At 50.3% G+C, this 27845-nt stretch overlaps 1 protein-coding gene across 2 annotated transcripts in view; it reads right to left on the minus strand.

The window, feature by feature from the left end:
* Positions 1-4994: 4994 nt before the first annotated feature.
* The window catches only part of LOC114497325 (N-acetyllactosaminide alpha-1,3-galactosyltransferase), a 53405-nt gene continuing 30554 nt past the window's right edge, over positions 4995-27845 (minus strand). The window contains exons 3-8 of one of the 2 annotated variants that reach the window (XM_028513034.2): positions 22732-22820; positions 19830-19865; positions 18030-18095; positions 17436-17522; positions 12005-12142; positions 6615-7308 (exon numbers count right to left, since the gene is read on the minus strand). In XM_028513034.2, coding sequence (XP_028368835.1) covers positions 6615-7308; positions 12005-12142; positions 17436-17522; positions 18030-18095; positions 19830-19865; positions 22732-22811 — 1101 coding nt within the window. In that variant the 5' untranslated portion in view covers positions 22812-22820. Of the gene's footprint in view, positions 7309-12004; positions 12143-17435; positions 17523-18029; positions 18096-19829; positions 19866-22731; positions 22821-27845 lie in introns of both variants that reach the window. The other variant, XM_036022163.1, reaches the window with a different exon arrangement.

Below are 27845 nucleotides of genomic sequence, written 5' to 3' on the forward strand. Positions count from 1 at the left end.
TCAGAATCTCTGGGGTCAGACCCAGTCATCAATATTAGCTCTGTAGGAAATTCCAGAATGCAGCCAAATTTGAGAGCCAGTGCTTTATGCCTCCTACAACTAAGAGAGAGGCATAACTCCCACGGGGTTCTTTGGATTTTGGAGGTGATATCCCACATGTGAGAGTACCCAGCTGCCTCCCATTTTCCTGGTAAATATAAAAGCAATGAGCTTCCAGTGGGACACTGGACAAGGGAAAGCTCCCTGGTTGGTCTAGGTTGCAGGTAAATTGTCCTGGCACTGGATCTCTTCGGACCAATGACATCTTACATAGTGCAGAGGGTCTGAAGTGGACTGTGGTGATGGATGAAGGCTGTGGCCAGCCTTGACAGAGAACTCACAGCAGAGGCCCAACTGAATTCCTGGGCGGGGAAATGCCCCTTGAGCAGATAACCATCATTTTTTTTTTAAACAGGAGTTCTTAATTTTTTTCCCCTCATCCTTCCTTGCCTCTCATTATTGACTTTATAGTGTTTGGCTGTGAACTGAACTTTATTATTCATTTTACAGATTGCAGGATAGTCAGATGGGTTTTCTAAGGAACCAAATGAGAATCTGGATATGGTAGACTGTGAGAAGCGTGGCCCTCTGGCATTATCTGTGAATTCCATGATCTGCTATGAGGAGATGGGGATGTGCTACAGTAGTGCCTAATGTCTGGGGATTATGGTAGCAGGGCACATTGCACATATGTGGGAGGAGATGATCGATAGCCTGACAGCTCTAGGTGGAAAGCGGTAGACATTTTCAGAGGCATCTGCCCAGCTCACAGCAATAGGCCCTTGTCTGAGACACCGCCCCCTCGTGTAACCCACCCTCCAGTAAACCTGCCTGAGGGCACAGCTGCTGGGAGCAGGAGTGAAGGTCATGCCGTTTGGTTTCCTTCCCCAGGAATTTAGAGTCCTGAGGGAGGAAACCCTGAGACTGGAGGTAGTTGGAAATGGGTCATGTTGGCAGACCTCCAGGGGAATTTCCTAATGTTCCGCTATTGAAGCCCTTGAACTTCCCTGGCACTTGCTCATGGGCTGGTTGTAAGGATGTGCACAGCTAAAACTTTACACAACTAACTCCTAAAAAAGAAAGGTGAAAAGGAAAAAAAGATCTGATTTCTGGTGTTTGCTGATTCCCATGGTGTAAAGACTCCCACCATGGCCCGTACCAGGCTACCACAGTGGAGTCACTGAACAGGGAGCCGGGCGGCATTGTGGACACCAGGCTCTCCTTGTGGGTCGTCAGCTCTGCCTTCGAAGCTCGTGGAACTCTCCAGTGGCCTCCCAATAACCTCTCTTGGGTTCAGACCACTCAAGGGGCATGCCTGTTCCTTGCAACCAAAATATCTTTATCTAAACGCCTAGCTACCATGACCCCCTTTTGTTCTGAACAGTTAGAGTCAGTTCACTCAAAGTGTATTCTAACTTTGGTTGATTTTCCACCATAAAGCCCCATACTTTAAACATGTGTAGCTATTTTCATTTATATGTAAAATTCATATCTGTTTGTACAAATGGGTAGTCTTCACCAGGTCCAGATTTTGTTTTTAATCACTGCGGTTGCTTAGAATAACTTATTTTCAGAAATTCCTGCCCTCCAGTGTCCAGTACAGCGAACTGCTCTGTGTTTCTTAGCTGTGAAAGTTATAGAAGACCAAGGAGTGAGTCCCAAGCATTGACGTTCATCAGGGACTATTTCTAGGGTAGACACCAGTGGGTATTACACATACTGCCTCTCCCACGTTTTTTTTAATGAAGCTCAGGGACATTTTACACCAGGATTTCTCAAGCTCAGCACATTTTGAGCCAGACAGTGCTTTGTCGTGGGGGCTTTCCTGTGCATTTGGGGATGTTTAGCGGCATCCCTGGTCTTTACCAGTAGATGTGAGTACCAGCCCTGCCCAAGTTGTGACAACCAACGGTATCTTCAGACATTGCCACATCTCCCTGGGGTCAGGGCAGGGGCTGGGGAGTGGAGGTGGAAAATCATGCTGGTGGAGAACCACTGCTCTATACTGCCGTAGCAGCTTCGTCTCACGTATCACTGACGCTAAGCAGCACCGAACCTTACGCAGCACTGAGCCTGGTTATGTGCCAGGTTAGAGCCTGAAGCTCGGGCTGCACCTCCTGAGTGCCTGTACTGTGTGCACTCCCTATAGGAGGAAAAGTTCCAAGTGCCAGAGATAAAAGTATCTCAGTTCATAATCAAAGATTTTTAAAATTTTTAATTAAAAAAGCACTTCTTTTGAGCCCTGATGGGAGTGGATGTGATGATTCATTCATCTTTGTAGATATTCCTTAAGCAGTGCTTCTGACCTAGGTGACGTAATAGGTGCTGGAGCTGATGCAAAAGCAGACTACGGCCCTTCCTATAAAAAACTAATTACTCTAGATGGGACCAACAGGGATATTTTGTTATTATAAGAGAAAGCCCAATTCCAGCTGACTTAAAACAATAACGGAACTTCATTGGCTCACACATTTGAAAAGCCCACAGGCAGTAGTAAGGCTGGAGCCAGTAGCTCAAGGGTTGCCATCAAGGGCTGGGTTTCCTTCAGTTTCCCTAATGCTATTGTCAGGTTCCTCCTAATGCTGACCCCTCTTGCGGTCACCCAGAGGTGTTAGCAGCAGCCATTGCCACCAAAAGAATGAAAGGTGCTGATTAGCTTAGCCGAGACCACTTGCCCCAGTGGTCCATAGACATCACACAGACTCCGTAGAGGAGCCCAAGCATTGCTGGGAGTGGGGAAGAGAGCCACAAATGCTGGGAGAATGCGGAGTTCGCAACCAGCCAAAGGGCTCCCATGGCCTTTGCTGCTTTTCACACAGGCTGTGCCAGGCGATTTCATCAGTCCCAAGGCTTCAGCACCATTTGCGTGGGTCTCTAAGTCTTATCACAGTCTTCTGCGCTTTCCATGTGCCACACCTCCCCGTGACATGTCATCATCTACTCCTCACAGTGACCCCCTTCTCTTTCCAAACTCAGTTCAGAGTCAGCTCCTCCAAGGCTATTTTCACATCACTGGCAACCTTCCCTCCTCCTCCTCCTCCACACTCCCTTAGCCCACAACTTCCCTGTGCCCTGTCTTGCTCAGCTTTTGACTGCTTCTCCAGCTTGGCTATGTGATGGGTTTAGACCCACATTCTGTTCCTGCAGAGTTTTTGGTCTACTGAGTTCCTTAATGGTTAACAAATGAATTGAGAGCTTTTGATGGTGATTCCTTGCATCCTCAAATTTAAAAAAACAAGACGGTGTGTGTGTGGGGGGCCATCAGGCCTAAGAAAGAATGTATAAAGTCCTGTGAAACCTGCTTTGCTAAGAATGTCCTCAATTTAAATGCTAAGGGTCTGAGCACAAAATAAGTTTGTTTCCCAAGGTTTTATAGCCGACTGGCTTCACCAGACCCTGACTCAAAAGGACCCCCCTGATCCCAGAAATGTCATCTGTAAACCACACCTCCTTTCTTTGCTGTGTGTCCCTGTGCAAGCGAAAGTCAATGAAAGCCCACTGAGAGAGGCTTGACACCCTTCTCCTCTGAGACTGGTCAGCCGTTCCTCCCCAAGCAGATCATGTCTTGGTAGACTTCTCATTCTCCGTGGCAGGGGGAAGCTCTGTAGGACGGAGAACCCCAACACCGGACCCTTCTAGCCTTAAAGAAGCTTCTCCCCTTCCAGCAGTGTGCAACCCCATTAGAGGTGGAGTGGGAGGAGTGGTTGTCCCTTCCCACCTGCCCCTCATCCCAATGACACCCTCTAGGGCACTGCCCGGGCGGAACAGCTCAAATGCCCAGAGGGCGTCTCTCAGCCCTGCACGCACTATGTAAAGAGTGAACACGTATTGTTCTGTTCACATGATCCATTTAATTTCATGCATCTGGGGCCGGTTTAGCGCATAAAGAGTGGGAAACAGTAGAGGCAGGAAACCTACCTAGTTTTTTAGATATCCTTAGGGCAGAGATGGCCCTTTACAAGTTCCTCTTCAAAGCTGCATCTGCCTTGTTGTGAAACGAGGTCCTCCGAGTATTTACGGTGTCAACACATTTATCCCTGTCAGAGTCTGATTTCAGCTTCAGCTCAGCACTTCCCAGCCGGGGGTGCCCTAACCTTTCTGAACCTCGCCTGCTCATCTGCAGAAGGGGGATAATCCTCTACTGTGAAGACATCACGCCCTGTTGCACATCCAGTGCACCACACCCCATCAGCTGGTCCCCTTTAATCTGTTCATTACAAACACGGGTGCCCAGACGGCTGGAAATCCAGCCCTTCCCCAGGCTTCCGTGGCCAGACATAGTCCCCAAAGGTCAGGACTAGTAAGCCCAGATACAGTTAAGGCATTGTCTTCTCCCTTTGCCCTGGGCCCACCCCGGGCTTCAGGAACAAGCTGTTTCCTACTGGGTCTCCCACTGGCAGGTTATCGACTACTCCAGCGTATCACTTTGGAAAGCTCTATTGGGGCATTTGTTTTAACAGTTTGCAAATCTCAACCATCTTCTAGCTTTGTAATAGCAAGTGCATTTTTAGGACATGAGGACTTTTTATAGTCTAAGAATTTAAAATTCTAGAATTGACGGTTCTAAACATCTTTGAGAGAAAATGCACAATCCATGACCAGACCAGAATATACTGAAAAAATAATTTATTCAATTGTAAGCGAGGAATTTTATTTTCTTTTAATGTTTAAGAATAACTGTTCATGAGGTTCTTTTCATAGTAAGGGAGGGGAAGGGAGGGAGAGAAACAAGGATGTAAGAAACATTCATTGGTTGCCTTTCACAGGCACCCGGACTGGGGACACACCTGCAGCCCAGGCACGTGCCCCTGACCGTGAACCCGGCCAGTGGTCTTTTGGTTTGCAGGACTACACCCAACCCACTGAACCACGCGGGCCAGAGCTGTTCATGAGATCTTGAGTTTGTTCGTTTGGGATTCCCATTTACATGAATAAAGGAAAAAATCAAGATTCCCTCAAAAGTAAACATCTATTTAATCACTCAGGATAGATCATTTCTTTGGTTCAGGATTGAAACCATTTCCCTACTCCAGAATGTATTCCGGAAAACTGGAGATAAAGAGAAACAGAAGTCCTAAGTGACATGGGATTTCCTTTTTCTTTTACAAAGCCCATTCCCGGGTTTTTGGTCGGTTCGTTGTGTTTTGCTGATTGTGATATTGTTTGGCAAGAAGCGAAGAGGAGGAGGCGCAGTGCAATGGCAGACGAAACGCCGGTTTTCTGTATCCGAGAAGCCCTTCGTGGTGGACATCAAGGCAATGGCTGTTTAAATAAACCGCTTACAAATGGGAACAGATGACTTAAACTGGAACACAAGAAAATTATAAATATGTAAATGTTGCTTCCTAACTTCCTTTACACTGGATTGCATTACTTTAAATAACATGTAGGATTTCATAACTTCTCTTAGAGAAGGGAATTGAATGGTAAGCTGTTCAGTCATGAGGAATGGGTCTCTGCTTTTGATACAAAATCAATGAACCATTTTATGAAATGTGTCTAGCTGTTGTTGCACCTCAGCGGCTCAGGGGAAAATGAGGTTGCTCGATGGGAGGGCTTCTCCTCCAGTCCACTCCTGCTGGTAGCCCTCCAGGTGGGGCACGATAGGCTGAGGGACCCTGAAGGTCAGGGCAAGTGGCAGCAGGACTTGCTGATGACTGATGGTCATGAGGCCCGAGTGTGGGAAAATGTAACTCCTCACCAGCCTCTTCAGTCCACTGCGGGCCTTTGTCTTCTCTGACACTGTCCATGTCTTCTGGCCGAGAACCTGAAGGTACGAGCTACAGAATCTGGCAGACGGAACATGACCTGGGCAAAACCAGAAGCATCTTCCGTGCAGGTCCTCTCTGCTCTAGTTGTCATGGGGTGGGGGAGGCTGCAGACCATCCACGTCGCCCCTCCCGTTCAGCGCCTGGGCCCACGCGTGCTGCATTTAAGTGCCAACCCGTGTCCCGTGCTCCTCTGAGGTGGCACTGCCCAGCCGTAATCAGCCTCCCTCTCTTCCCACCCTCTCTCCGCTGTTTCACAGCAAACTCACTTTGACGCTTTGTGTTCACTTTCTTCACATTCTCTGGGACTCCAAAACTCACCACCGTGCTATCCACTGGGAGTCTCAACCAGTCTTTTCCACAGAAGCCAGATATCCTGAGAAAAGGAAAGGACTACACATGGCCTGAAGCCGCCTGCTATGAAACCATCTGAGGACTGCCACGTGGACGGCGTCCTCACGTCCAGCTCCCCTGCTGCAAAGCAACCCGTGTTGCTCCAGAGTCAGCACCCTTTTCTACAGTCCATTATCTGGTGCGTGTAGAACGCTTCTGGCTTTTTCTTCGCCTATGACAATTTTTTTTATTTGACTGATAGTATTTCTCCCAAACCCAGAATAGGTAAGAAATCATTCAGAATTTACATCTGATTCTCCCATAATACAAAGCTCAAAGTTACAAGGAGGAATAGTATGTACTTGCTGGGTTGGTGTCTTGTTAGTATTGTTTAAAGTTAAAATTATGTTACTTTTCAGAGGAAGTAGCCAGAATACTCTCCCAAATTCAGAAATCTATTGGCACAATTTAAAGTCAGATATTATTTCTAACCAAATTATATTCTTTTGTCTGCCAAGATATCTTGACAGTCTTAATATCTGAAGGTAGGCCTATATGATAATCCCAGCAATATTCTGGGGATAAGATTTTAGTTGGTTTGTTAAGAAGGAAATACTTGTTTAGGTGGCTTTCATCATGCCACTTGGCTTCTATGTCATTTTTCTTGTCCTGGAGGATGCCCTTGAAGCACTCCTGGGTGATGTTTAGGACCTGAATGGGTGTTCCTCCAAAAATGGCTGCGTGGTAATAAAAATCCCCCTGGCCGTACGGAATGAATGCTGAGGACTCCATCCGCCTCTCGTAAGTAAAATCAATAGGATCTGCCTTATAAAACCAGGCCTGTAGCTGCGCCACTGACTGGCCAAGGGTCTCTACCCCAAAGGTGTCTTGGAAGACCTGGTCCACGTCCATGCAGAAGAGGAAGTCGACCTCGTGCTGGATGTGGGCCGTGATGTGCTCCGCGATGGTCTTCATGCGCATCATGCTGATGTCTTGCCACCTCTTCTCAGGCTTGACCTCGAACACTTTGAAGGAACGCAGGGGACCCAGCTCTATCAAAGGCAGCCTGGAGACATCGTCCATCATGATGTAAAATATGACTCTGTGGCCAATCATGAAGTGCCTATTGGCAGATGTTAAGAACTCCTCCAGGTAATGCTCAATGTACCTGAAACAAAGAATGGGATAAATGAAATCTCTGGGACTCGACGGGAGACCATGTGCTATTCTCATCATTTCGTTTGTATTTTGAGGTTTAGGAGTCTTTTCCTCATTCCAGATGTGACATTCCTGACTACTTTCTGCTGTTCAGTCACACTGCCTTGGGGGGGTGGAGTGACTTATCCGACTGCCAGTTTTGGAAAGGCGAGTGTCCGTGAACAGCCCTGACCCCTTCCCTCCTCCTGCTCTCAGAAGCTGACCAATTGGAGATGTATGGGTACTCTGGGCCTAGCAGTGCGTATAGTGGTACAGGCCCTGCTCCCATGTCCGGATCCCTGAAATTTCTAGTGCTATAGATGCCTGGGTCCCTAAGTCCTTCTAATTCTGTGGTTCAATGTTAGGAGGCCTTATAAAGGCCTGCAGATACAAGCCACATTCTCCAGTACCAGCTTCCACTGTAATGAAGACTAAGTTTACCGTCATCTGCCTTCATTAGCGTTTGGGCAGGCAAAGGGGCTGAAGTTCTTTTCTCCCCAGCTCTGTTGGTATATAACTGACATACAACATTGTGTAAGTTTAAGGTGTACAAAGTGTTGATTTGATACACTCATATTTTGCAAAATGACTCCACCATAGTGTTAGCTAACACCTCCACGTGTCACATAATTACAATTTTTTTGTGGTGAGAATATTCAAATTCTACTTTCTTAGCAACTTTCAAGTATATATAGTACAGTATCATTAACTGTAGTCACCATGCTCTACCTTAGATCCCGGCACTCACTCACCTTACAACGGGAAGTTTATACCCTTGGACTAACATCGGGGGCACTAGTTCTTGAGCCTCCTTCAAGAACCCCAGCCCACACCCCAGTGTTGCTACCGCCCTACCAGGTGCGACCATGATGTGACTCTCGGGTCCTTTGGGGAGGCATTAGGCCTAACAATCGCCACTCTGGGATGGGACCCAGAGAATGGGTGGGTGAAAGGACACGGATATCCTTCTGTACTACAGATTCGCCCTGTGAGCCTCTCACTGGTCACCCAAAATCCTGATCCATTGTTCAGACACCACCATTTTAAGATCTATCTAAATACTGATGCAAATAAGCTTGGATTTAGCCTTAACTATTTTTTCTTAAATTTTTACAGCATTTTTAGGTTCACATAAAAATTGAGCCTGAAGCACAAAATTCCCATATACTCCCCGGGCCGCCCCTCCCTCCCCCATCTTCCTCCGCCTCCAACGCCCGCGCCAGGACGGGACACATGCTGCAGTCAGCAGCCCCTACAGCAACACACGGCCAGCGCCCGAGCCCGGGGTTCATGGGAAGGTTCCCTCTGGGTGCGGCACATTCCGAGGGTTTGCACAAATGTACAACGACGTACCTATCATTACGTACGGTATTATACAGAATAGTTTTATTGCCCCCCAAATCCTGTTCCCCCTATTCCTTCCTTCCCCCACCCCGGCTTCTGGCCACTACTGATCTTGTTACTGTCACCACAGTTTTGCCTTTTCTGGAATGTCACAGTATGCAATCATACAGTAGGTAGCCTTTTCAGATGGGTGTCTTTCACTTAGTGTATGCATGGGAGATTCCTCCAAGTCTTTTGCATGGCTTAGCTCTTTCCTTTTTGGAATACTGATGCTACTGATAAGATATCCCTGTCTGTATGACCCCCGGTTCGTTTATCCATTCACCTGCTGAAGGGCATCTTGGCTGCTTCCAAATCCTGGCAATTGTGAGTAAAGCTGATGTAAATATGTTGTCTGCAGGTTTTTATGTGGACATAGTGTTCAACTCCTTTGGGTAAATATCAAGGAATGCAACTGCTGGAGTACATGCTAAGAGTATGTTTAGTTTTGTTAGAAACTGCCAAACTGTCTTTCAAAGTCTCTGTGCCATTTTGCAGTCCCACAAACAATGAATGAGAATTCCTGCTACTTCCCAGCATTTAGTGTTGTCAGTGTTTTGGGATTTGGGCCATAGTAATGGGGTGAGCAGTGGTTTTTCAGCTACTAGTCTACTCATTCAAAAAATATTGTGTAGACGCCTTTTGTAACCCAGCTACACTCTCTCTGTGAAGCCACGAAGATCAGAGAGAAGAGGAAGGAGCAGGAAGACGGCTAACCCAGCTCATGCAAACCGGACTCACGCTCGGTGAAGGTGGACTGAATTTAATGGGTTCCCATAGCACCGGCCAATCACGATGTCTTGTGAGTAGCAATAACTGGCACTTCTCAGTGAGGTTGCTGCCTGGATTCCCTTTCTTTGCTGCCTAATTAAATGGGTTTTTAATGGTGGCCTCTGGAAACCTAAGGGTTCACAGTATTGAGTCTTTAAATGGAGAGCAGAGCACATATCTGAGCACTATAAAGAAGGGCTTTGATATGGCTCTGTGGCTGATGGCTGGGAAATTCTTTGGTGCTCTGCACCTTTAAGAAAAATCTATAGTGCTTTGAGGCTGGGAGACAATCCTAAAGGGAAGAAGTGAACTACAGCAGGGTTTAACATTGTTTGGAGATTAAAGCACTTAGGTTGCACTGTTATTTGACAGTAAACCAAATGTCACACCTCCTAAAAAGTCCAAATCCACTCTCCTGAGGATTTATTGCTGCTGATTACAGTCCTCTCCTGCCTCAGAGGGCAAAGGGCTTTCACCAGGATATGCCATTTATCCTTTAGTTCTGCAGAGTTGCAACTGTGGACAAAAAAGGGGTTCTGTGGAATGTGAGCAAGGTGATCTGATCATAAATTCCTAACTGGATAGGTCATGGTGGGCAGTCATGCCCCAGACACGTAACTTCTTCAGTAAAAGGTTTATTTTCCACTTAGTCTAGTCCTGCCCATTGTTTCTACACACCCAGGTTAACATACCTTTGAAATAAGAGAACTACCCTCAAGAGAGCACATAATCCTAATTATCCTGTTCTTTGCCGCCTTCCACCATCTTGTACCATATATTGCTGTGTATATGCGCACTTTTTGCCCAAATTTTTGAGGGAAAAATACGGATGTGCATTAGACATGGGCAGTATGAATTCCATATGTATATAAATCTTTCAAATTCTTTTATTTATGCTCATGTGTTAAAAGTGTAACTCTAGAAAACAGTAACGATATCTATATGCAAAACAATACCCTGGAATATGATAATCGGTTTTTGTTTCTAAAAATAAGCAAATAAACAATTGAATGAAAAAATTAAAGATTTTTTCCTGAAAATTTGGGCCCAAAACATGGGTGCACATTATACACGGGAGCGCATTACGCACGGCAAAATACAGGTGATCTTTCTTACGTGCCCTCATTAGTTTCAAATGCAAAAAAGAAAGTGCAAAACGCTCATTCTCCAGAGCATTTGAGGTCTTGCTTCTCGGCAACTGTCATCAGTTTGGGTCAAATAAATTCCTATAAAAATTCTTTGTAGGTCTGGATGTTTCTTTTGCTGACACAACTGCTGGCTGAGGTTACTGCAGGACAGTGGGCAGCATTTGGTTCTTTTGGAAACATCAGGATCGAATCAGTTTGCATCGTGGCTGGCTTGTCCCCTCTCTTGCCAAAGGATGAGGGGAGCTGAGTGAGCAGTGGCTCCCAACTCATAACAATATAGATTCTTTCAGTAAAAGCATCAAAACTCCGGGGTTACCCTTTCCTATTACAGCTGCTCACACAGGTCCCTGGGATCGGCACAGTCAGTGACATTAGGACTCAGTTGGTACGGTGCCGGCAATGGCTTCGGAGCCCTGAGTTGGAGGAGGACTTCGGAGAACTGTCAGATCCACACAGTGCTCTCCTTTGGGCCCCACAGTGGCGGAGCTCAGGCTCAGACTGACCTTGGCCTTCAAGTCCTCTGTCCAAGGCAAAAAGGTCAGCTTCCCACATGGCTTTCAGAAAAGGTACAGATAGATGGAAAGGCCAGGATGGGGGCGGGGAAGGAAGGGGAAAATTAAACTTTTGCTTTTGTTTTGGAAAAAAAAGAATTCTCCAAAAGAGCACAATGAGTTATATTTTAAAACCAAAATTGCAAGCTACCAACTTCCAGTAGGAACCATTGTAGCTTGGGGAGAAACATTCTAAACAAGGAAATGGACACTGAAAGAGGAACCCAGCCAACCTCTGGGAGAGGAAGTCCTGGCCAGCCAATCCCCGGGCCTGAGTCCTCCAGGACCCAGGAGGGCCCGACAGGGAGGAACCCGGGGGACCCAGGGAAGAGCGGTCACACGCTGTGACGTGGAAACCACCGCACTTGGGTGGGTCTGGACCAGGCACTTGCTCTGAGTCCTCCTGTCTTTCGTCCTGGGTCTTGAGAGTGTAGGAGGAAGAATGCTGCACGTTCGGGCTAGCTGCTGGCATTCTGGGAAATTTCCAGGGAGCGCCACGGGTGGGGGGTTGCGGGGGTGGAGGTGGCTGTGGGTGAGCTGTAGTCTTTGGGCTCCGTGGGTATAGCAGACATTTTTACCTGTACCCTGAGACGGCCCTTGCTTGGAGGTGGGAAGGAGTCGACTCACTGACTCTTGTTCCGTCCTCACGTTTTGGGGGCCTTAGCAGCAATGAGACCAAAATGGTCCCATGGTACCATTCTCCTAACTGATGACTCAATGGGTCATGAACGGCCTTCATTAGCCCAGGGGGACCCTCACAAACATTTGACAGTTGGAACAAGAAGTCAAGTTCAATTTTAACAGTGACACCTACCTTCCGATAGCAAAAACCGTCAAACCCACAGTAATTTTCTGTCTGCCATAGTAATTTTCCAAGATGGCTCTGTCGTAAGTGCCTTCCCACACAATTGGTGCCTTCCATCCGGTCACTGTCAGCACCTCCGGCCGTTTCCTGGTGACAAACAGAGTCCTGTCAGTGGGGACAGCTTCGCTAAGGTCGGGCAGAGCCCGGGGAAACCTGGGGTCAGCTGGGACTTGCGGCCACTGTCCCCGAATCCCGACTGCAGCTTAACTGCAAACGGGGGGGCTGGGTCGCAGGCATCTGAGGGGCAGCACGTTCTGGCAGGGGCACGGAGGCCCAGGTGCCTCAGAGGGCTGTCTCAGGGGGGTCTTACCTGCATGTCTCATGCTCGCTTTCCTTTTTCCTGCTTTCTTTGCTCCCTTTCAATGCCCTTTCCTAACTCCCCGCCTTTCCCTAAACTGCCAGTGGCATCCTTGGGTGTCATTATCCCTGTGGGTGCCACCTGAGCCTGAGAAGGTCCTGGTCCTTGGCATGGGGACGGGAGAGTGATACTGAGCGGAAAGAGAGAAAACGGTTGCAATGTGCCTTTTACCAGAGAAGGATTTCTGTGTAAGAACCTGGTTAGAGGCCAAAAAGGGCCCCGGACTAGGGGATTTGGGGGTTATTTTACACACAAGGAGACAGAGTCCCCCAGAAAAGAAGGGACTCACAGCACAGGCCCCACAGCCAAGGCTGGAAGACCCCCACACAGACCCCTCCTCAGCCCATGGGGCCGCGTCACTGGGGGCACAAAGGGAAGCGGGAAAGCGTGTTTTCTGCACTCAGAACACTGGAAAGGAACTTGGCAAAGCCAACACAAACACAGGAAGCAACGTCAGAGCTACAGCAAACTGTAAAGGATAATGCAGAAGAGCTGAGCGGCAGCTGGGGCCCAGCACGGGGGTGTGACTCAGCCTCGAAGGGGTGGTGGGGACTGGCTCTGACTCCCTTTGGCTCAGGAAGCGGCTGCATTTCCCCCACTGGGGAGCAGAGACTCAGACACAGTCCTTTAGATTTAAACCCCAGCGTGCGAAGGCCAGGCCTCGGCTAGGCATTTGCTTGTACTTCATCCACTGCAGGGAGAAGACCAGTGTTGGGGGCAAGTCCCGGTGTCCCCTTCGTCAGGTTCCTGCTGGCTGTGTGCCTGTGGGCCTGGGGAGGCTACCGGGAAATGTTAGCACACAGAACATATCCGGCCGACCAGAACTTCCCCTCCCATCACACATGGGTGGAAGGCAGGTTTTCACTCAGCAAAGCCGGCTCTTTCCGCAGTGAGGCTGGGCAAGGATGCGTCGACCCCACCTCGCCCCAGCCTTAGCCCCAGAGAGAAAAAGAGCCTTAGAAGACTTGTCTTCATACCTCCTGTCCCTCTGTCACCTAGCTCTGCACTCTCACTCTCCAGCCGACTCTGCCCTCCCACCACAGCCCTGTGCCCTGCTTTCTTCCGCCCCCTGCACAGCCGGAGTCGCCTCCAGGGACGGGGGGACACTTTCAGGCTGCTCTCCTGACCCTGCCTTGTCTGGAGTCTCCAAGTGAGACTCAGCTCTGCCCTCACACCCAGACGTGCTGGCCGCATGGAGGACAGCTCCTTCAGAGGTGCACCAACCTCTGCCAGGCAACCTCACATCACAGCACTTTCTCTTTTGGTCCTTGCCACAGACCTGCCACATATTATGTCCATTGTACAGGTAAGAAAGTCAAGGCTCAGAAAGGCTTGTTAACTTGTCCAAGGCCGCAGGGCTGGCCGCCAATGGCAGTAACTAACACACACTGAGTACTGTAGTGCCAGGCACTACACTAAGGGCTTCACCCTTCAGAAGTGGGGCTCTGTCGGTTCTCCTACCAACGCGGAAACTAGCACAGAGAGGTTAAATAACTTGTCTGCGGTCACATAGCCAGGAAGGGGCAAAGCTGGGGCTTGAACCCAGATAAGCTAACTCTGTAGCCTGTGCGCTAAGCCACCACCCTGTATCACTTCCTATGTGGACAGTTATGTGCTGTGCTGATGCAGCTGGGGTTAAATGCCAGGTCCGTCATTTTTGCCATCTAACTTAGCTACTTCGGTTGTTTTATTACTGCAGGATGGTTGAGGGGGAGGGCGGGGGCAGAGAGAGGATGAGATCAGCTTCCTGGATGAACCTCTGTTTGTATCAAGACAACTCAGTCATTAAAACCCACAAACCTCCCCCACCAAAAAGAAGGGACAGATGACAGGCCACACATGTGTAAGAGCCTTTGCTGCTCTCAACTGCCAGAGATGTTCAAGATCACCAAGGTGGGGCTCCAAAAGGAGGAAAAAGTGCTGCAGGAAAAGATTCGGAGCCGCCCCCCAAAACCTCCCTTCCAAGCAGGGCACCCGCCATGTTATGCTGGCTCGCGTGGTTCCACCAGGACAGGTCAAAGGCTTCCCACAAGGTAATAGAGGCTCCAGAACCCAAACCCACACCTGCTCGGGATGTTGGTAGCTTTCTTATCTTAGGTACTTATGTATGGGAACGCCATGGTACCTATCCAAGGGCTGGGTGGAAGGAGTGTTAAAATTCCACGAAGTGTGCATGTCAACAAAGATGTGGAATGCATACAACGCACTGTTTACTGAACTCCCAGGTGGCAGCTGCTGGAGAATGATCCGGCAAAGAGCCTATGGTGAAAGGGACAAGGAGGGTGGCTGTGAAATGCACAGAGAACGACGGTAGGGGAAGAATTTTGGAGGAAGAATGAACAGAACACGTGAATGAATCAGACGGAGGGGCAGATGGAGGAGAACACTGCATCAGAGAGGTGTCCCAGACTCTGGGGCTTGACAGGGGAAACTAGAAAAACCAGGGTGGGGTGGGATCACGCAAGGCACGCAGAGACATCAGGCAGGCAGCGAGAGCAGGCCTCGGCCGGAGATCTACGTGCGGGAATCCTCCGCACACGGACGGATCTAACGCCCTGGAAGGGTGAGAGCACCCTGGAAGGTGACGCGCACAGACGAGGTATGAGGGCACTGGACTTGCCCCGCAGACGCTCTAATGAGTGAGGGCTGGGGAGGGGGAGAAGCCCCCGTCAAGGAGACTAAGAAGGGAGGACGGAAAAGGAGGAGGAAAACTACAAGGTTCTGATGTCACAGAATCTGAGCGGGCTTGATGTGCAAATGTGAACACAATATACTACATGTTTTGGGTAGTTTACAGAAAAGTACATGTTTGTAGAAATATGTTTAATCGTTCATTGAGTTGGTTGCCTGATCACTCACTTATGTGAGACGTGTGCTCTGGGGCCCTGAGAAGGCTTAATTTGGTGTCACTTCCAACCAATAGTCTCTAAATACCTGCTCACCACTGCTTCAGAGAAGCTGAGCCATGCGTGTGGAGAGTGGCAGCTGGTGGCTCTCATCTGTCCCTCCTCTTTACCCCCAGCAATTCAGCCCTGACCCCACCACCCAAGTTCTATTCAGGAAGCACAAGTGTCACGGTAAAAGTGTGCCACCCTCCTTAGAAGGGAGCCTGGTGACCATCTCTGGCTTATCAAGCCTGCTCCCTGGGAGGTCTGAGGCCCTTCACCACCACCACTACCACCACCACCCCCCCACACACACATCTAAGGGACTTATCAAAACAACGGGGTGTCCATACTCTGACATTTCCAGTAATGGGAACATCTCATAGATGGCTACCCTGATGTCCAGCTGATCAAATGGCACATGGGGACCCCAAATTCCCATCCGTATCCCAAAACAATAAAAGAACTTGCTGGAACATATTCAGTCTTTCCAGAGTCCAAGATCCCCCACAATGGAATAGGGTTCTTCTCTCCCACCCTCCTACCACCTCCACAGCTGGGTCTGCAACCTCTCTTCCTCCACCAGCCCTTGACACGCTGATGTCAGGCGGGACTCAGGTCTGTTCCTCTGCCTGGGTGGCCTCATCCCAGATCCCACTGCCACTTGTATTCTGACGGCTCCCCATCCTCCGTCTTCATATCTTCTGCCGAGCTCAGGCACTGCTAACAGATGGGACTGTCCCCCCGCCCCCACCAAATTTACATGTTAAAACCTAATCCCCATCGTGGGGGTATCTGGAAGTGAGGCTTTTGTGGTGACCAGGTCATGAGGATGAAGTCCTCGTGAATGGGATTAGTGCCCTTTTAAAGGAAATCCCGGAGAGCTCCCTCGCCCCTTCCACCACGTGCGGACACAGTGAGAGGATGGCCAGGTAGGAACTAGGAAGTGGGTCTTCACCAGACACACCAAATCTGTCTGTGCCTTGATCCTGCACTTGCCAACCTCCAGAACCGTGACAGACAAGCTTCTTGTTGTTCATAAGCCGCCCAGTCTACGGTGTTCTGTTACAGCAGGCCAGAGAGACTGAGACAGGCACCCTGTGACTCTCCATCTAGATGTCCCCCACATCTAGACCTGAATTCACACACATCCTTAGCTGGCTCATCACCTCCCCCCACCTCCTAGACCATCTCCTCCTCCGGGCCCTCTCCTGATCCACAGCACCCCCACTCCCACACAGCCCCTCAGGCTTCAGGGTCATCCTGGACAGCTCCCACCTCCTTACTCCCCAAGCCACATCCTTCTAAGTCAGGTTCATCAGACCTTCTTATGAATCTTGGCAAGTGCCACTCTAAGACTGTGAACTTCTTGAACATACCCACACTGATGACACTGGAAGACACATAGGGGATCCACAGAGGGCTGGATTCTTCCGTTTACAGTGTCCAACACAATGTCCAGTACAGGATATGTGACCACGACTCATAGTGGGAAATACACTTGACGTCACACCCAAAACACGCGCATACACATACAGAAACAAAAATTCCACTAGACAGCACATCCTTATTTCCTCTGGCTCACAGTGGTACCCTCTCATCTTCTATTTAACTTCAATTTTTTAAAAAAAAGCTGGTGTTAACCCTTTAAGCTAGACACATTGATGATAGTGATCAGTGGTTTGAAGACACCAGCTGGCCTGTCACAGATGTTTGATAAACATCTGTTTATGTTTGCTGAATGGATGCACACATGGTCCCTGAGATTCTGCATCCTCGTTGCCATTTTACAGATGAGTTAGCTGAATCTCAGAGAGAATTTTCTTGTTCTGACTCTGGATCCTGCGGCTTTCCACAGCACACCGCAGCCTGTCAGACCCCTCCTGGCCAAGTATTTTGTGATTCACCTGCTGCCATCGGCCAGCTGCTGTCAGAGTCACCACGTTACTGCCCCAGCATTTGAGTCAGAACATCTGGACTCTTGGTTTCTCATTTAACCTGTTGCTAAAGGTCCAACAGAGGTGAGGACCCCGTCTCCCCGCTCCGGGATGTTCTCGGCGGCACTGTCGCTGACACAGCCCCCACCGCCTCCCGCTACACCTCGGATTCACTGTGCCAGGGCATCTCCCTTTCTTACTGTGGATTAAACCAGTCTGACAGCTGAAGCTCTTCGTCTTCCTTCTCTTTGTTTGTGTCTTCTTCTTCCTCTCGGTAAGCGTGGGTCCTGTGTACAAAGGGAAAGCAAGCTGAATGAGGCAGGGGGGGCGGTCGGTGAAAACGCGTCTGGAGGCAGGAACACCTGCGGCACGTGACTGGCCGGAGCGGGCTGGCTCGTGGCACCAGCTGGTTATTCCCGAGGGCGCGCTGCGGGTGAGAAGGCGCAGCAGCACCTATCCTTGTCGTCATCCTTCCAAGTCAACGCAGTTGGCAGTTTAGCGGCCCGGCAGCCCTCAGATTATTTCGGGGGGGGGGGGGACACTTGATAAAGCTGTCCTCACGAGGACATTTCTGCAACCTGAACTTCAGCCCAAGCCCCACTCACCCCCAACTTAAAGGAAAACCAAAACCAATAAACCTTTAATGTTCTAGTTCCAACCACAAAGTGAACACCTTGTATGACTTCAATAAGCCAGAAGACGAATGACCGAGAAGGTTGTGACCATGAACTGTCTACCTGACTCGGCCAGTGTTCAGTGGGGGAAGCACAGCTCTCCTCCGTCTTGCACCTCACCTGTTGTTAAACCAGCTCGGAAACCACCAGCCCTGCGGGCTGCCGCCGTCACCGAGTTCTGGGCTTCTAAGAAACAAAAAAGATGAGAAACATTTTTAGAAAATGAGACTGTCCCAAACTGGGGGTTTCCAAACTCTCTTTATGACAGAAAATCACGTAAAATTTTATTTTGAACTGCCAGCTGGTAAAGCAGACAGCAGTGGCGCTGCTCCGGTGGAAGGAGCAGAGACCGGCCGGACGGTGCCTGGACCGTGCCTCCCAGGGGCGGCCCGACCGGCACTCAGCTCCGCGTCCAGGGAGCCGGAGAACGACGGGGCGCAGGGGGTGGGGCCTGATACACAAACCGGGGGCTTGGATCTGCCACTCACTATTTGTGTGGCTACGATAAGACATTTTCCTTCTCTGAATCTTGGTTTTTCTCCTCCGAAAAGTCACATAATACTACTACTACGGGGTGGGGCAAAAGTAGGTTTGCAGTTGTTCATATGGAATATAGTACAATAATTAATAAATAATAATACAGGAACTGTTTTGTGTGCTCACAGTTGTAAACCTTTTTTGCCCAACCCCATACAATAATAATAATAAACCTATTATGAAAGTATCTTTGAAAACTAAGGGACATAACATACATAAAAGAGCTTTATAAGTTGAAAATAACTGTAACGAGTTGTGATCTTAATAAAGAAACCAGCGCACCCTTCCAGGAATGACCTCTTCTGCCGACCTAGGAGAATTCAGGCTGCCACCAAGGCAGCAGTCGCAGCCCCAGGGAATCTGAGGGTCTCCGAGCTGGAAACCCACAACCTGTCATCAGAAACCACCTTCCCTGCCCACACGCGGAAGTTTCCACACTTGCTGTGAGAGCCTCCCCGGGGCAGGAGCCTTCTGGAGATGGGGAAACACGGGAAACCGAGAGATAAGGCCTTTCGGTTGGACGAGTTTGAGTGGTGAGGCATGAACAGGCATCGTAAATCTGTTTGAAAGCTCATCTCCTTTCAGAAAGTGTTCAAGATGGTTTACGATCAAGAAGCTATGGTTGCAGTAAGCAGAGAAACAATGCGAGCATACAACAAACAAAAGGGAACAGGGAAACATTTCCTCAGTCTATCAGGTAGGTGTTTTCACATGACCTGGGTCATCCGGGCCACGTGTGAGAATAAAGGTTTCGCCTTTACTTTCACTTGTAGCTACAATATGGCTGAACGGGCTTAGGAAAACTGCCAAGGTCCCATGGCACTCTGTACACATAAACGCTCCGACTTAGTGCCAGGGGATAAACTGTATCAGAAACGAAGGCCGAGGAAAGCACAAGCAGTTAAGCACGACTCTGCTCTGAGGTTCCTGGCAACCCAGCCGAACACAGAAAAACGAAGGCTCGCGTAGTTCTTCCTGCCAGGAATAATAACAATAATAGACCCACGAGTTCATCCGAGTCCCCAACTTTTTTCATGATCCTGTCTCACAGAAATTTCTCGGAAGAACACACAACACGTACTGGGCAGCATAAGGGACAGTATCTACCCTGACACTTTCTACTGGGAAGGCAGGCATGCTCTCCAAATGACACCACTTAAGAGACATGTCATGAGAAAAAGCAAGGGCGAAACACGGCCACGGTTCTCTAAAGGCTGCCTGGGAGGCCGAGGCAGGCTGTCCAGATCCCCGGAGCCCTACCCTGCCCTCCGCCTCTGACCAGAGCCCCACTGCCGCCAGCCACCACGCTGAGAGGGGGCTGTAGGAGGTGCGGGAGTGGTCACCGGAGCGGCTCCAGAGCCATCTAAAATTCAAAGCACTTACTTTGAGTGATATATCCACAAGAAAGAGCCTTCTGGGCTAAAAGCAAACAAGAAAGAAAAACATATCGAGTTACTTTTCATTCTGAGAAAAGCTTTTTTGCAACCATTATGGGCTGAGTTGAAAGCCTCCTTTTAGCTCCTCTTAGGTTTCCACCTTCCTGGAGATGTAACCAAGGATCTTGGGAGACCGGGATGCTCTGCCGCCGTCACCCCAGCGCTCCCCACGGCAAGGAGGTCTGAGGAGACTCGGCTCTTAGTAAAAAGGCGACAGCTCTTCACTGTGGCTTCACCAAGGAGAGGTTCACAGACGGGTCCCCTCCCAGGACCTCCTTGGGATCACCATGGCTCAGCTGTCCTCCACACAGGATTCACTGTCCCTCAGGAAACAGGACAAGGAATGACTGCAGAGCCTAATGCTGCATCCAGGTGGGAGCTTTTGAGACTCGGTGGTCCTCATCTGGAAACCTGGACGAACACCTCCTCGCAGGGCTGGTGTGCGAGCTGGAGGGTGTGCACACAGTTCCTGGCGCACTCCAACACTCAGTCACCGGTAGCTGCTGTCATCACAATCGCCATCGCCATCGTCCTTTTACTACCACTTTCCACCAGCTCTAAAACTCTAAGATTTTTTTTCCATCCAGCCTCGAACCAAATGCTGTCCTGGATGACATTCTTCCAGGAGGCTCTGCTGAGAACAGCTGATGTGTTCGGTTAGGTTATTTTAAAACCCTTTTGAGCCTAGCACTGATTGCCTGTCTAAGGCTGGTGCTCTCAGCTCACCTCCAATCATCACACAGCCGATTCACAAGGTGGCAGAGGACCTGCTGCCTTCCGAGCCCCTTGCGGGTATGCGGGCAGGTTCCTCACAGTGAGTCACGGTGCGGCCCCAGTCTGGGTGCACGGGGCCCTGGAGAGCAGCCAGAACCTGCTCTGGTCCCCGAGCAAAGACAGGGTGCCCAGGACCACAGAAAGACCCTCTCTGTGGGAGGCCAGTGCCAATATGCACATTTGTGCCTTTGGCTCCATATTTTAATTTTGTGAGTCACCCAAAATACGGAAGCACAATTCTGGCTGCAATTCAGAACACTGAGGGTATCAAGGCAAGCAGCCACAGCTTGAAGGTTATCCACACAAGCAGCCTAACTCAGGGCAGGTCCCCCAAAGGGAACTTGTACTTCTTTGGATTCTTCCAACTGCTAGAGCTCTTCCTTCAAGCTGCCACAGTCCCCTGTGCTGGCCTGCTCTCTGGAGCAGAGGGTGAGGGTAATAGCGATGATGAAGATGATGGTGATAAACACGGCAGCTAGCATCTCCTGAGTGCTTATTAAGTGCCAGACATTGCCCTAACTGCTTTACATGCAGTAACTTATTTAATCCTCCCAGCAGTCCTATGAAGCAGGCACTGAATTACTGTCCCCCTGTTTAAAGACAGGGAAGGTGAGGAACGGAGTGGCTGCGCAAGTTGCCCCAGGTCACAGGGGAGGTGAGCGGTGCCACAGGACCAGCCCCGGCAGCAGCCGAGCTCCAGACTCCAGCCAGGGGATCTCCTCGGCTCTCGAGTCCACGAGGCAGGCTCCAGGCGCCTGTGCCCAACTCCGGTCCCTCTGCACTTCAGACCAAGTGCCCCAGTTTTCTCAGTTTGAACGATCTGGTTAGCCGACCCCTCTACCTTGGTCACACCGGTGAGCTGTTCAGAAGGAAACGGAAAGACACTCCAGAAACAGATCTATGCAGCACCCCGGGGCAGGGGTGGGGGTGAACAGCTCCCCAATTCTGGAGCAATTCTCTTTCTCCTGACGGACCTCAAGGTGCAGTTCCTTTTTTAGTAGCCAAGATGGTCCTGTTGGCTCATTAAGTCTTAGGACTGAAGAACTGGAAGACATTCAAATGTTAATTCAGGCTGTCACCGTGAACTTGGTGGCTACTTAAACACTGCACCATGAAAATATCAGCGGTGCCAAGACAGCTCTCCCTGCCCAGAGGTGTATGGTGGACTTTTTGGACGAACCATACCAGTGCTTTTTTAAGTCAGAGGCGTCGCACATTTTTGTAGCTGCTGGTGGAGACTTCTTTCTATCAGAAGCCTCTCCAGCTGGAACCTGCACGGCACTGTAGTCTCCAAAAGCACAGAAGCAGCTTTTGGAGAATGCACTCAGAAATGTTTAATCCACTTTGCTTCCAGAGTTTAAAAAAGAAAAGTTTTAACCAGGCACACATAAATCACCAGTGACTCAAGTGTATTTTGCGGCAAAAGTCAACAACTTGAGTTGCTCCTTTAAACTCTGCAAATACCTCAGAATTGCCAATTTCATGGATGGATTTCTTGTGGCATTTGTGTCTGAAACTCCTTAACGTAATTTCTATATCTGGCCACATGAATAACTTTAAATTACATTTTGGGCTTAATAAGACCTTACTATTCCTGGATCCAGCCTGCCCGGAACTGCAAGAGCACAAAAATCAAGACATTAGGAACGTGGCAGGAAGACAGTTCATCAGTCAGAAGGTACTTGGAGCTCTAACACTTTGACACACTGCTCAGCGTTAAATTGAACTAACAAGGAGAATGGGGACAGACTCACAGATGGAGAGCAGGACGGCAACTAGAGGTCGGGGGAGGTTAGGGGGTAGAGGGATTGAGCAAAAAGGAAAAAGGACTCACGGACAAGGACAACAGTGTGGTGATTGCTGGGGAGAGGGGGTATAAGGGGACTAATGGTAATGGAAAGAGAAATAAAGGTTAAAAAAATGAAGACAGTTCAGGGCTCAGGGATATAGAAAAGGTGGAATCTCTTCTTGGTGGTTTCGGTGAAGTCCACCTTTAGTTCAGCGCGGTGATTTGGCTGATGCTAGGGGATCAGAGTGACTTTCATCAACATCAGTTCATTGTGGTTCATAATTACCTGTTGATATATTCCCAAAACACCACAATTACAGTTGAGATAATCAGCATTGACAGAACCAGTTTTCCTTTGACATTCATTATTTCCTCCTGGAAAAGAAAAAAAAAAGACGAGGAAAATAGACTCAGTAACTCCTGAGCAAGATATGGCCTTTAAGGACTGCTGCTACCTACACGCCCTCTCTAAAGGGAAAGGTCCACGAATGCATAATCAGACCCAGGGAGGGTGCTCTACCTGGAAGTGCACAGGGCTGCACAGGCCAACCAAGCCAGTTCGAGGAACTGACAGGGCTCTTGTGCTGGGAATGATGCTAAGGCCACTTTGGGGCTCAGAGGGAAAGTACCCCGATGATCTCGAGGTCCACCATGGATGGGACGTGTGAGGCGGTAACTGTAAATGGTTCCCATGGGCGCCAACTGCCGGAACTCAGATCACCCACCTCTCAGCAAATGACAGCAGGGGCCATCCGTGTACCAGTTCTGCTTCCCTTCATACACTGACCACACGGCCGGCACTCAGAGGGGGAACCACTCGGCCCCTTGACAGTCCAGGCTCACCCACTGCCCACTCCACCCGGCTTCCCCCCTCCGAACCCACAGCAAGCCAACAACTGGTATACAGTAAGCACGTGAGTATTTCTTGATTGCTGCACTGACTGTGGTTGAGGGGGAAAGGGTGCTGGGTGGGGGACAGCAGGTGGGGGAGGACTTTAATTAAGGGTGGTCAGGGAAAGCCTCGCTGGGGAGGCGACTAGAGCTTCCCAAGGAAGGAAGACAGGGTGGAAGGAAAGGGGTGAAGAGCGGGCCATGAGATGGATGAGAATATTTCAGAACAGCATCTATGACAGCCTGACAGGAGAAAGAGTTTCTCGTGTTTGAAAAAAAAGGCAAAAGAAAAGCCTGAATAAGAAAGAAAGAGTGACGTTCTTTCACCTGAGCAGCTGAAACAAGTGCGGGGTGGGCAGGGCAGAGCCTGGGAAGGCATGGCAAGGGGGTGGGGACCCACGAAAGCATCTACAGCTGGGGTATCACCTGGTCTGACTTCATTCAGAGACCCCTGTGGGTGCTCGGGAGTGCTGGGGGTAGGGGATGAGTGTGGGGACAAGGGCAGACACGGGGACGTGAGGTGGCAGGCTATTCCAATGGCCAAAAAGGAGTGGCCTTGCTGGAAAGGAGGAGAGGAGGTGGACAGAAGCCAATTAATTCCTATACTCTGAAGAGAGAATTGATAGGTCCTGGCTGGCAATTGAGACATCGGGGATGAGGGAGAGGGAAGCAGCAAGGTTTCTGCTTAAGCAGGTAGGCTGCAGCATTCCCTCAGGTGGGCTGGAGAAGGACCAGGTCTGGGGATGAGAGTCCGGAACTCTGTTTGGATGTGTTACTCTCGAGGAGTGTGTGAACATCTAAACGGAGATGGCAGGTCTGAAGTTCATTGGGGAGATGTGGGCGGGGCATGCAATCAGAGGCGTCGTCTACATGGACGGTATTTAAGGTGAGGGAGAGGAACTTCATCACCTAGGGAGAGGATGCGGAGGGATATAAAGGACGGAAGAGGGCCCTGGGCTGCAGTGACACTCAGAGGAAAGACAGAGAAGGAGGTGAGGAGGAGAGGGCCCGGGGGGGGTGGGGGTGGGGGCCAGGAGAAAAACCAAGAGGGTGGATACCCAGAAGCCAAAAGGCGAGAGTGGCCAGCTGTACCATTCATCAAACATCATGGGCCTTTGTGAAGCCACTTCCTACCTCTGCCCTGGCCACCAGCGAAACGCCCTGTCTCTGCTTGGGCTCCCTCATCATTATTCACAGTGTCACGCACGTCCCCTCGGGAGGCAGCTCACACGGGAGCATCCGAACTCGGCCCAGTCTCCTCCCGGCCAGTCTGAGCTTCCCGAGGGCCGGAGGAGTGTCCTCCTCAATCCTGCACCTCCAGGCCCTCTCTAAATGTTCGGTGAGAGAATTACATCAAATGAAAGTGACACTGAAATTTGTGTTTTCAAGGAGAGGGGATATTTTGCGACTCTTCTCCAAGAGGGCTGGCCTCAGACGATTCCAGTCTTGGATCTCACGTGCTACATCACTTTTATTATCAATTCAGTGAAAGGACATGGTTATCGGCCACCACACTCTAGTCCTCCCTGCTTAGAAAGTACGCCCTGTTCCGGAGCAGAGAAGCCCATGCGGAGCTCAAGGTCACAGCTCAGTCAGGTTCAGACGCACCTATGATCGGTGGTGTTCCGTGTAAAGGTGGGCCTGTCGGGCCCATGTAAACCTCACTCTTGAGCTTCTGCCCGTTGAGGACCTCGTGAGCAGGCTGGCCTGGGGCCTGTGGCAAAGTCACAAAATGCAACAGCACATGACTCTGCCCCCCCCTCTTGGAAAAGCCACTCGAAGTCTACATCAACGGCACCAGCGCTGAGCGCTAGGGAAGTCCTGGGTTTCGGGGCAAGCAGATCAGCATCGAGATGGCGGCCACCCTTCCACACGGAAGTCTTCACTCCCGGAGAAGTGGGATAGTGACCCAACCCAAGGGCTTTGGGGTGAGGTGGGGACTGGACTCCCGGCACTGACACGCACCAAACCAGGCAACCCTGAACGCGTGGCAGTCCCTCATCCATGTCTCCAGAAAGCTCTGAAAACCAAAAGCCTTTCTGTCATTCAGTTGGCACTGTGGCCCTGTCGTGAGGCTACTTATACTCCTTATCCCACTTAGTGAGACTGTTTAAACATTTCTTTGTGTAAACACGGATGCATGTTATCATTTGGCGCTGCCACACTGGGAATGTTACATGATGTATGATCTACAGTTCGCGCCTCCTGCCTTCCAGGCCCCGAGGTTCCGGAACAGGGATTGCGGGTTTGTTTCCTTGTCTCTAAGATGGAGACAAAAATGGCCAGGATTGCAAGAGATAAGGTCCATAAAACACTTAGCATGGGGCCTGGTACCATACAAATGTGGAAAAACTGCTCATTCTTATTACTGGTATCCATACAACAGGCTGTCAGGAGGACCCCGTGCGATAGCGCAGTGGCTGGTATTTAGCCAGAGCTCAAGACACATTTAATGCAGAGAAACGAGGGTTCTGGAAGAATAACACGAGAAGCAACAAAGTGCAGGGAGATGCAGATTAGGCGCCCTGAAGGTTATCCATCTGCTCCTCGCTGCAGCACCACAAAGCTCACGGAAGTGGGAGGAGACTGAGTTTCTTTGATTGAGGCGAGGGCCCCACTACAACGCCCTGACAGTGGGTGCCGAGGAGGCCACCACGCTGCACAGTGTGGGTCCCAGGCTTTATTGGCCCCACCAGCTGAGGATCAAATGCAATTGTCCCCCAGTAGAAAAAACGTGAAAAGGAGAAGCATGCAAACTCTCACGGCAGAAAACACCGAGACGAATGTCAGGAAGAGCCCAACCCACACACATCTCCCAATCGCCCCTCCATGCACAGTGTTTACGATTTCTCATTTCAGAAATCAGCATGAGAGGCAGGTCACGAGGCCCCTTTCTTCCTGGACTTCACGCATTGCTCGAATCGGCTTACTTTTTGCTGTGGCCAGTCATCACTCTCGTTGGAGACTTACAATTGGATGCTGTGCCAGTGAGCCAACACCCCGTTCTTTAGCGAAGCACTGGGAGTGGGTGTGGACTTGCTTCCTGGGATCTGGAATGCATGTCTGCAGAGGTGGAGGGGTTGGCGGGGTGGCCAACGAGTCTTTTAAAACATTTTTGTACTTCTCTCTGGACAAAAACGAGGCATGTGGCAGCCAGCGTGATCTAAAAATCTTTCTCTTATGCGCTTGTCTCTCAGAATTTTCAAAACTGCATAATTCTGAAGAGGAGTGGTTGACTATCTTAGCCACCAACTAGGAAACTGTGGGTTGCTTCTAAATTCTTCACGTAAGGGGCGGAGCACAGAATTAGGACTGCCAAATATGGACACCCAGCCTCACGTGGGAACGTGAACTCTGGGTCACCTGGCCCCCGCCCCTCAGAGGGCTTGGTGAACACAGCCACGCCCAGTCCTAGCAGAGCCCTCCCACCAGCCCTCGGGCCCTCTCGTCCCAGGGCTGAAGGTTTCTCCCTGAGTCCATCCTACCTCCCACAGGGGCAGCTCCCGGGCCCCTCCCAGAACTCAGCCCCTGTACCGGTTCCCAGAGGAAACCACCTGTCACACACCTCTCTCCTGGAACTCTTGCTGAAAACCTGGGGGCGTTTCTAAGGGCAGGGCCACCTTGTAAAGTCTCCACCTTCCCCACTTCCCTTTCCTCCTCTTCCTTTCCCGCTGCATTTCCCTGGAGTGTCAGACTTTCCCATGTGGCTCAAAAATTAGTTGTTCTTCGCCTACCCCCAACCTGTCCCCTAAAGCACAGCACACACACACAACTTCAGTCTGGGCTAAGTGGGGGCATTGCCTCCACACAGAAGAAGCCCTCCCTGAAAGGAGTTCCGTGGGCTGTGGACCTTGTTGTTTCCATCTCACGTCAGGGGAAGATGAACGTCTCCGCTGAAGAGCAGTGCTCAGGAGCCCTGGAAAAGCCATTATCTCCGAGAGCCAGAGTCTGCAGGGGGAAAGCAGTGGCAGAGAAAACCCAACCTTCCCCTCTGCCTGTGATTCCCCGACCCCCAGCCCCTGGAACCCATTCCCTGCTCCCCAGAGCTGCCCCTGCATGCTCCAGCCTCAGCCACTCTTGCACGATGGAGAAGGGGTCAAAGACTCTGAGTGGCAAGTATCGTGAACAGGTAAGGGGGCAACAGGAGCACACTGGGTATGACAGCCCCCGGACAAAACTCCAGTCTTCTGTCCTCCACACCCTCCATTGCAGCGGTCAGATCCATCATTCCAGAGAGGAATCAGGCCAGCGCTGACTCTTAAAGCAGCGGTCCCAGACGCCGGCCTTGCGCAAGTCCTCTGACACTGTGACCTTGGTTTGCACTCACAAGCACCCTCCTGCGGGGGCCCTAAAGGTCCAAGAGGAGACCGCGTGTACAGAGCACGCTGCACCCGTGGTCAGTAAATGCGCCACAGGTGGCTCTGAAGGCAGAGATGCAGCTCCATCTGGGAGAGGAGTGTGGGTTCCCCGGGGTAGCACCACCCAGAAGCTCAAGGGAAAGCCCCCCAC

The sequence above is a fragment of the Phyllostomus discolor genome, chromosome 3 (genome assembly GCF_004126475.2).
Source record: "Phyllostomus discolor isolate MPI-MPIP mPhyDis1 chromosome 3, mPhyDis1.pri.v3, whole genome shotgun sequence".
Lineage (NCBI taxonomy): Eukaryota > Metazoa > Chordata > Mammalia > Chiroptera > Phyllostomidae > Phyllostomus > Phyllostomus discolor.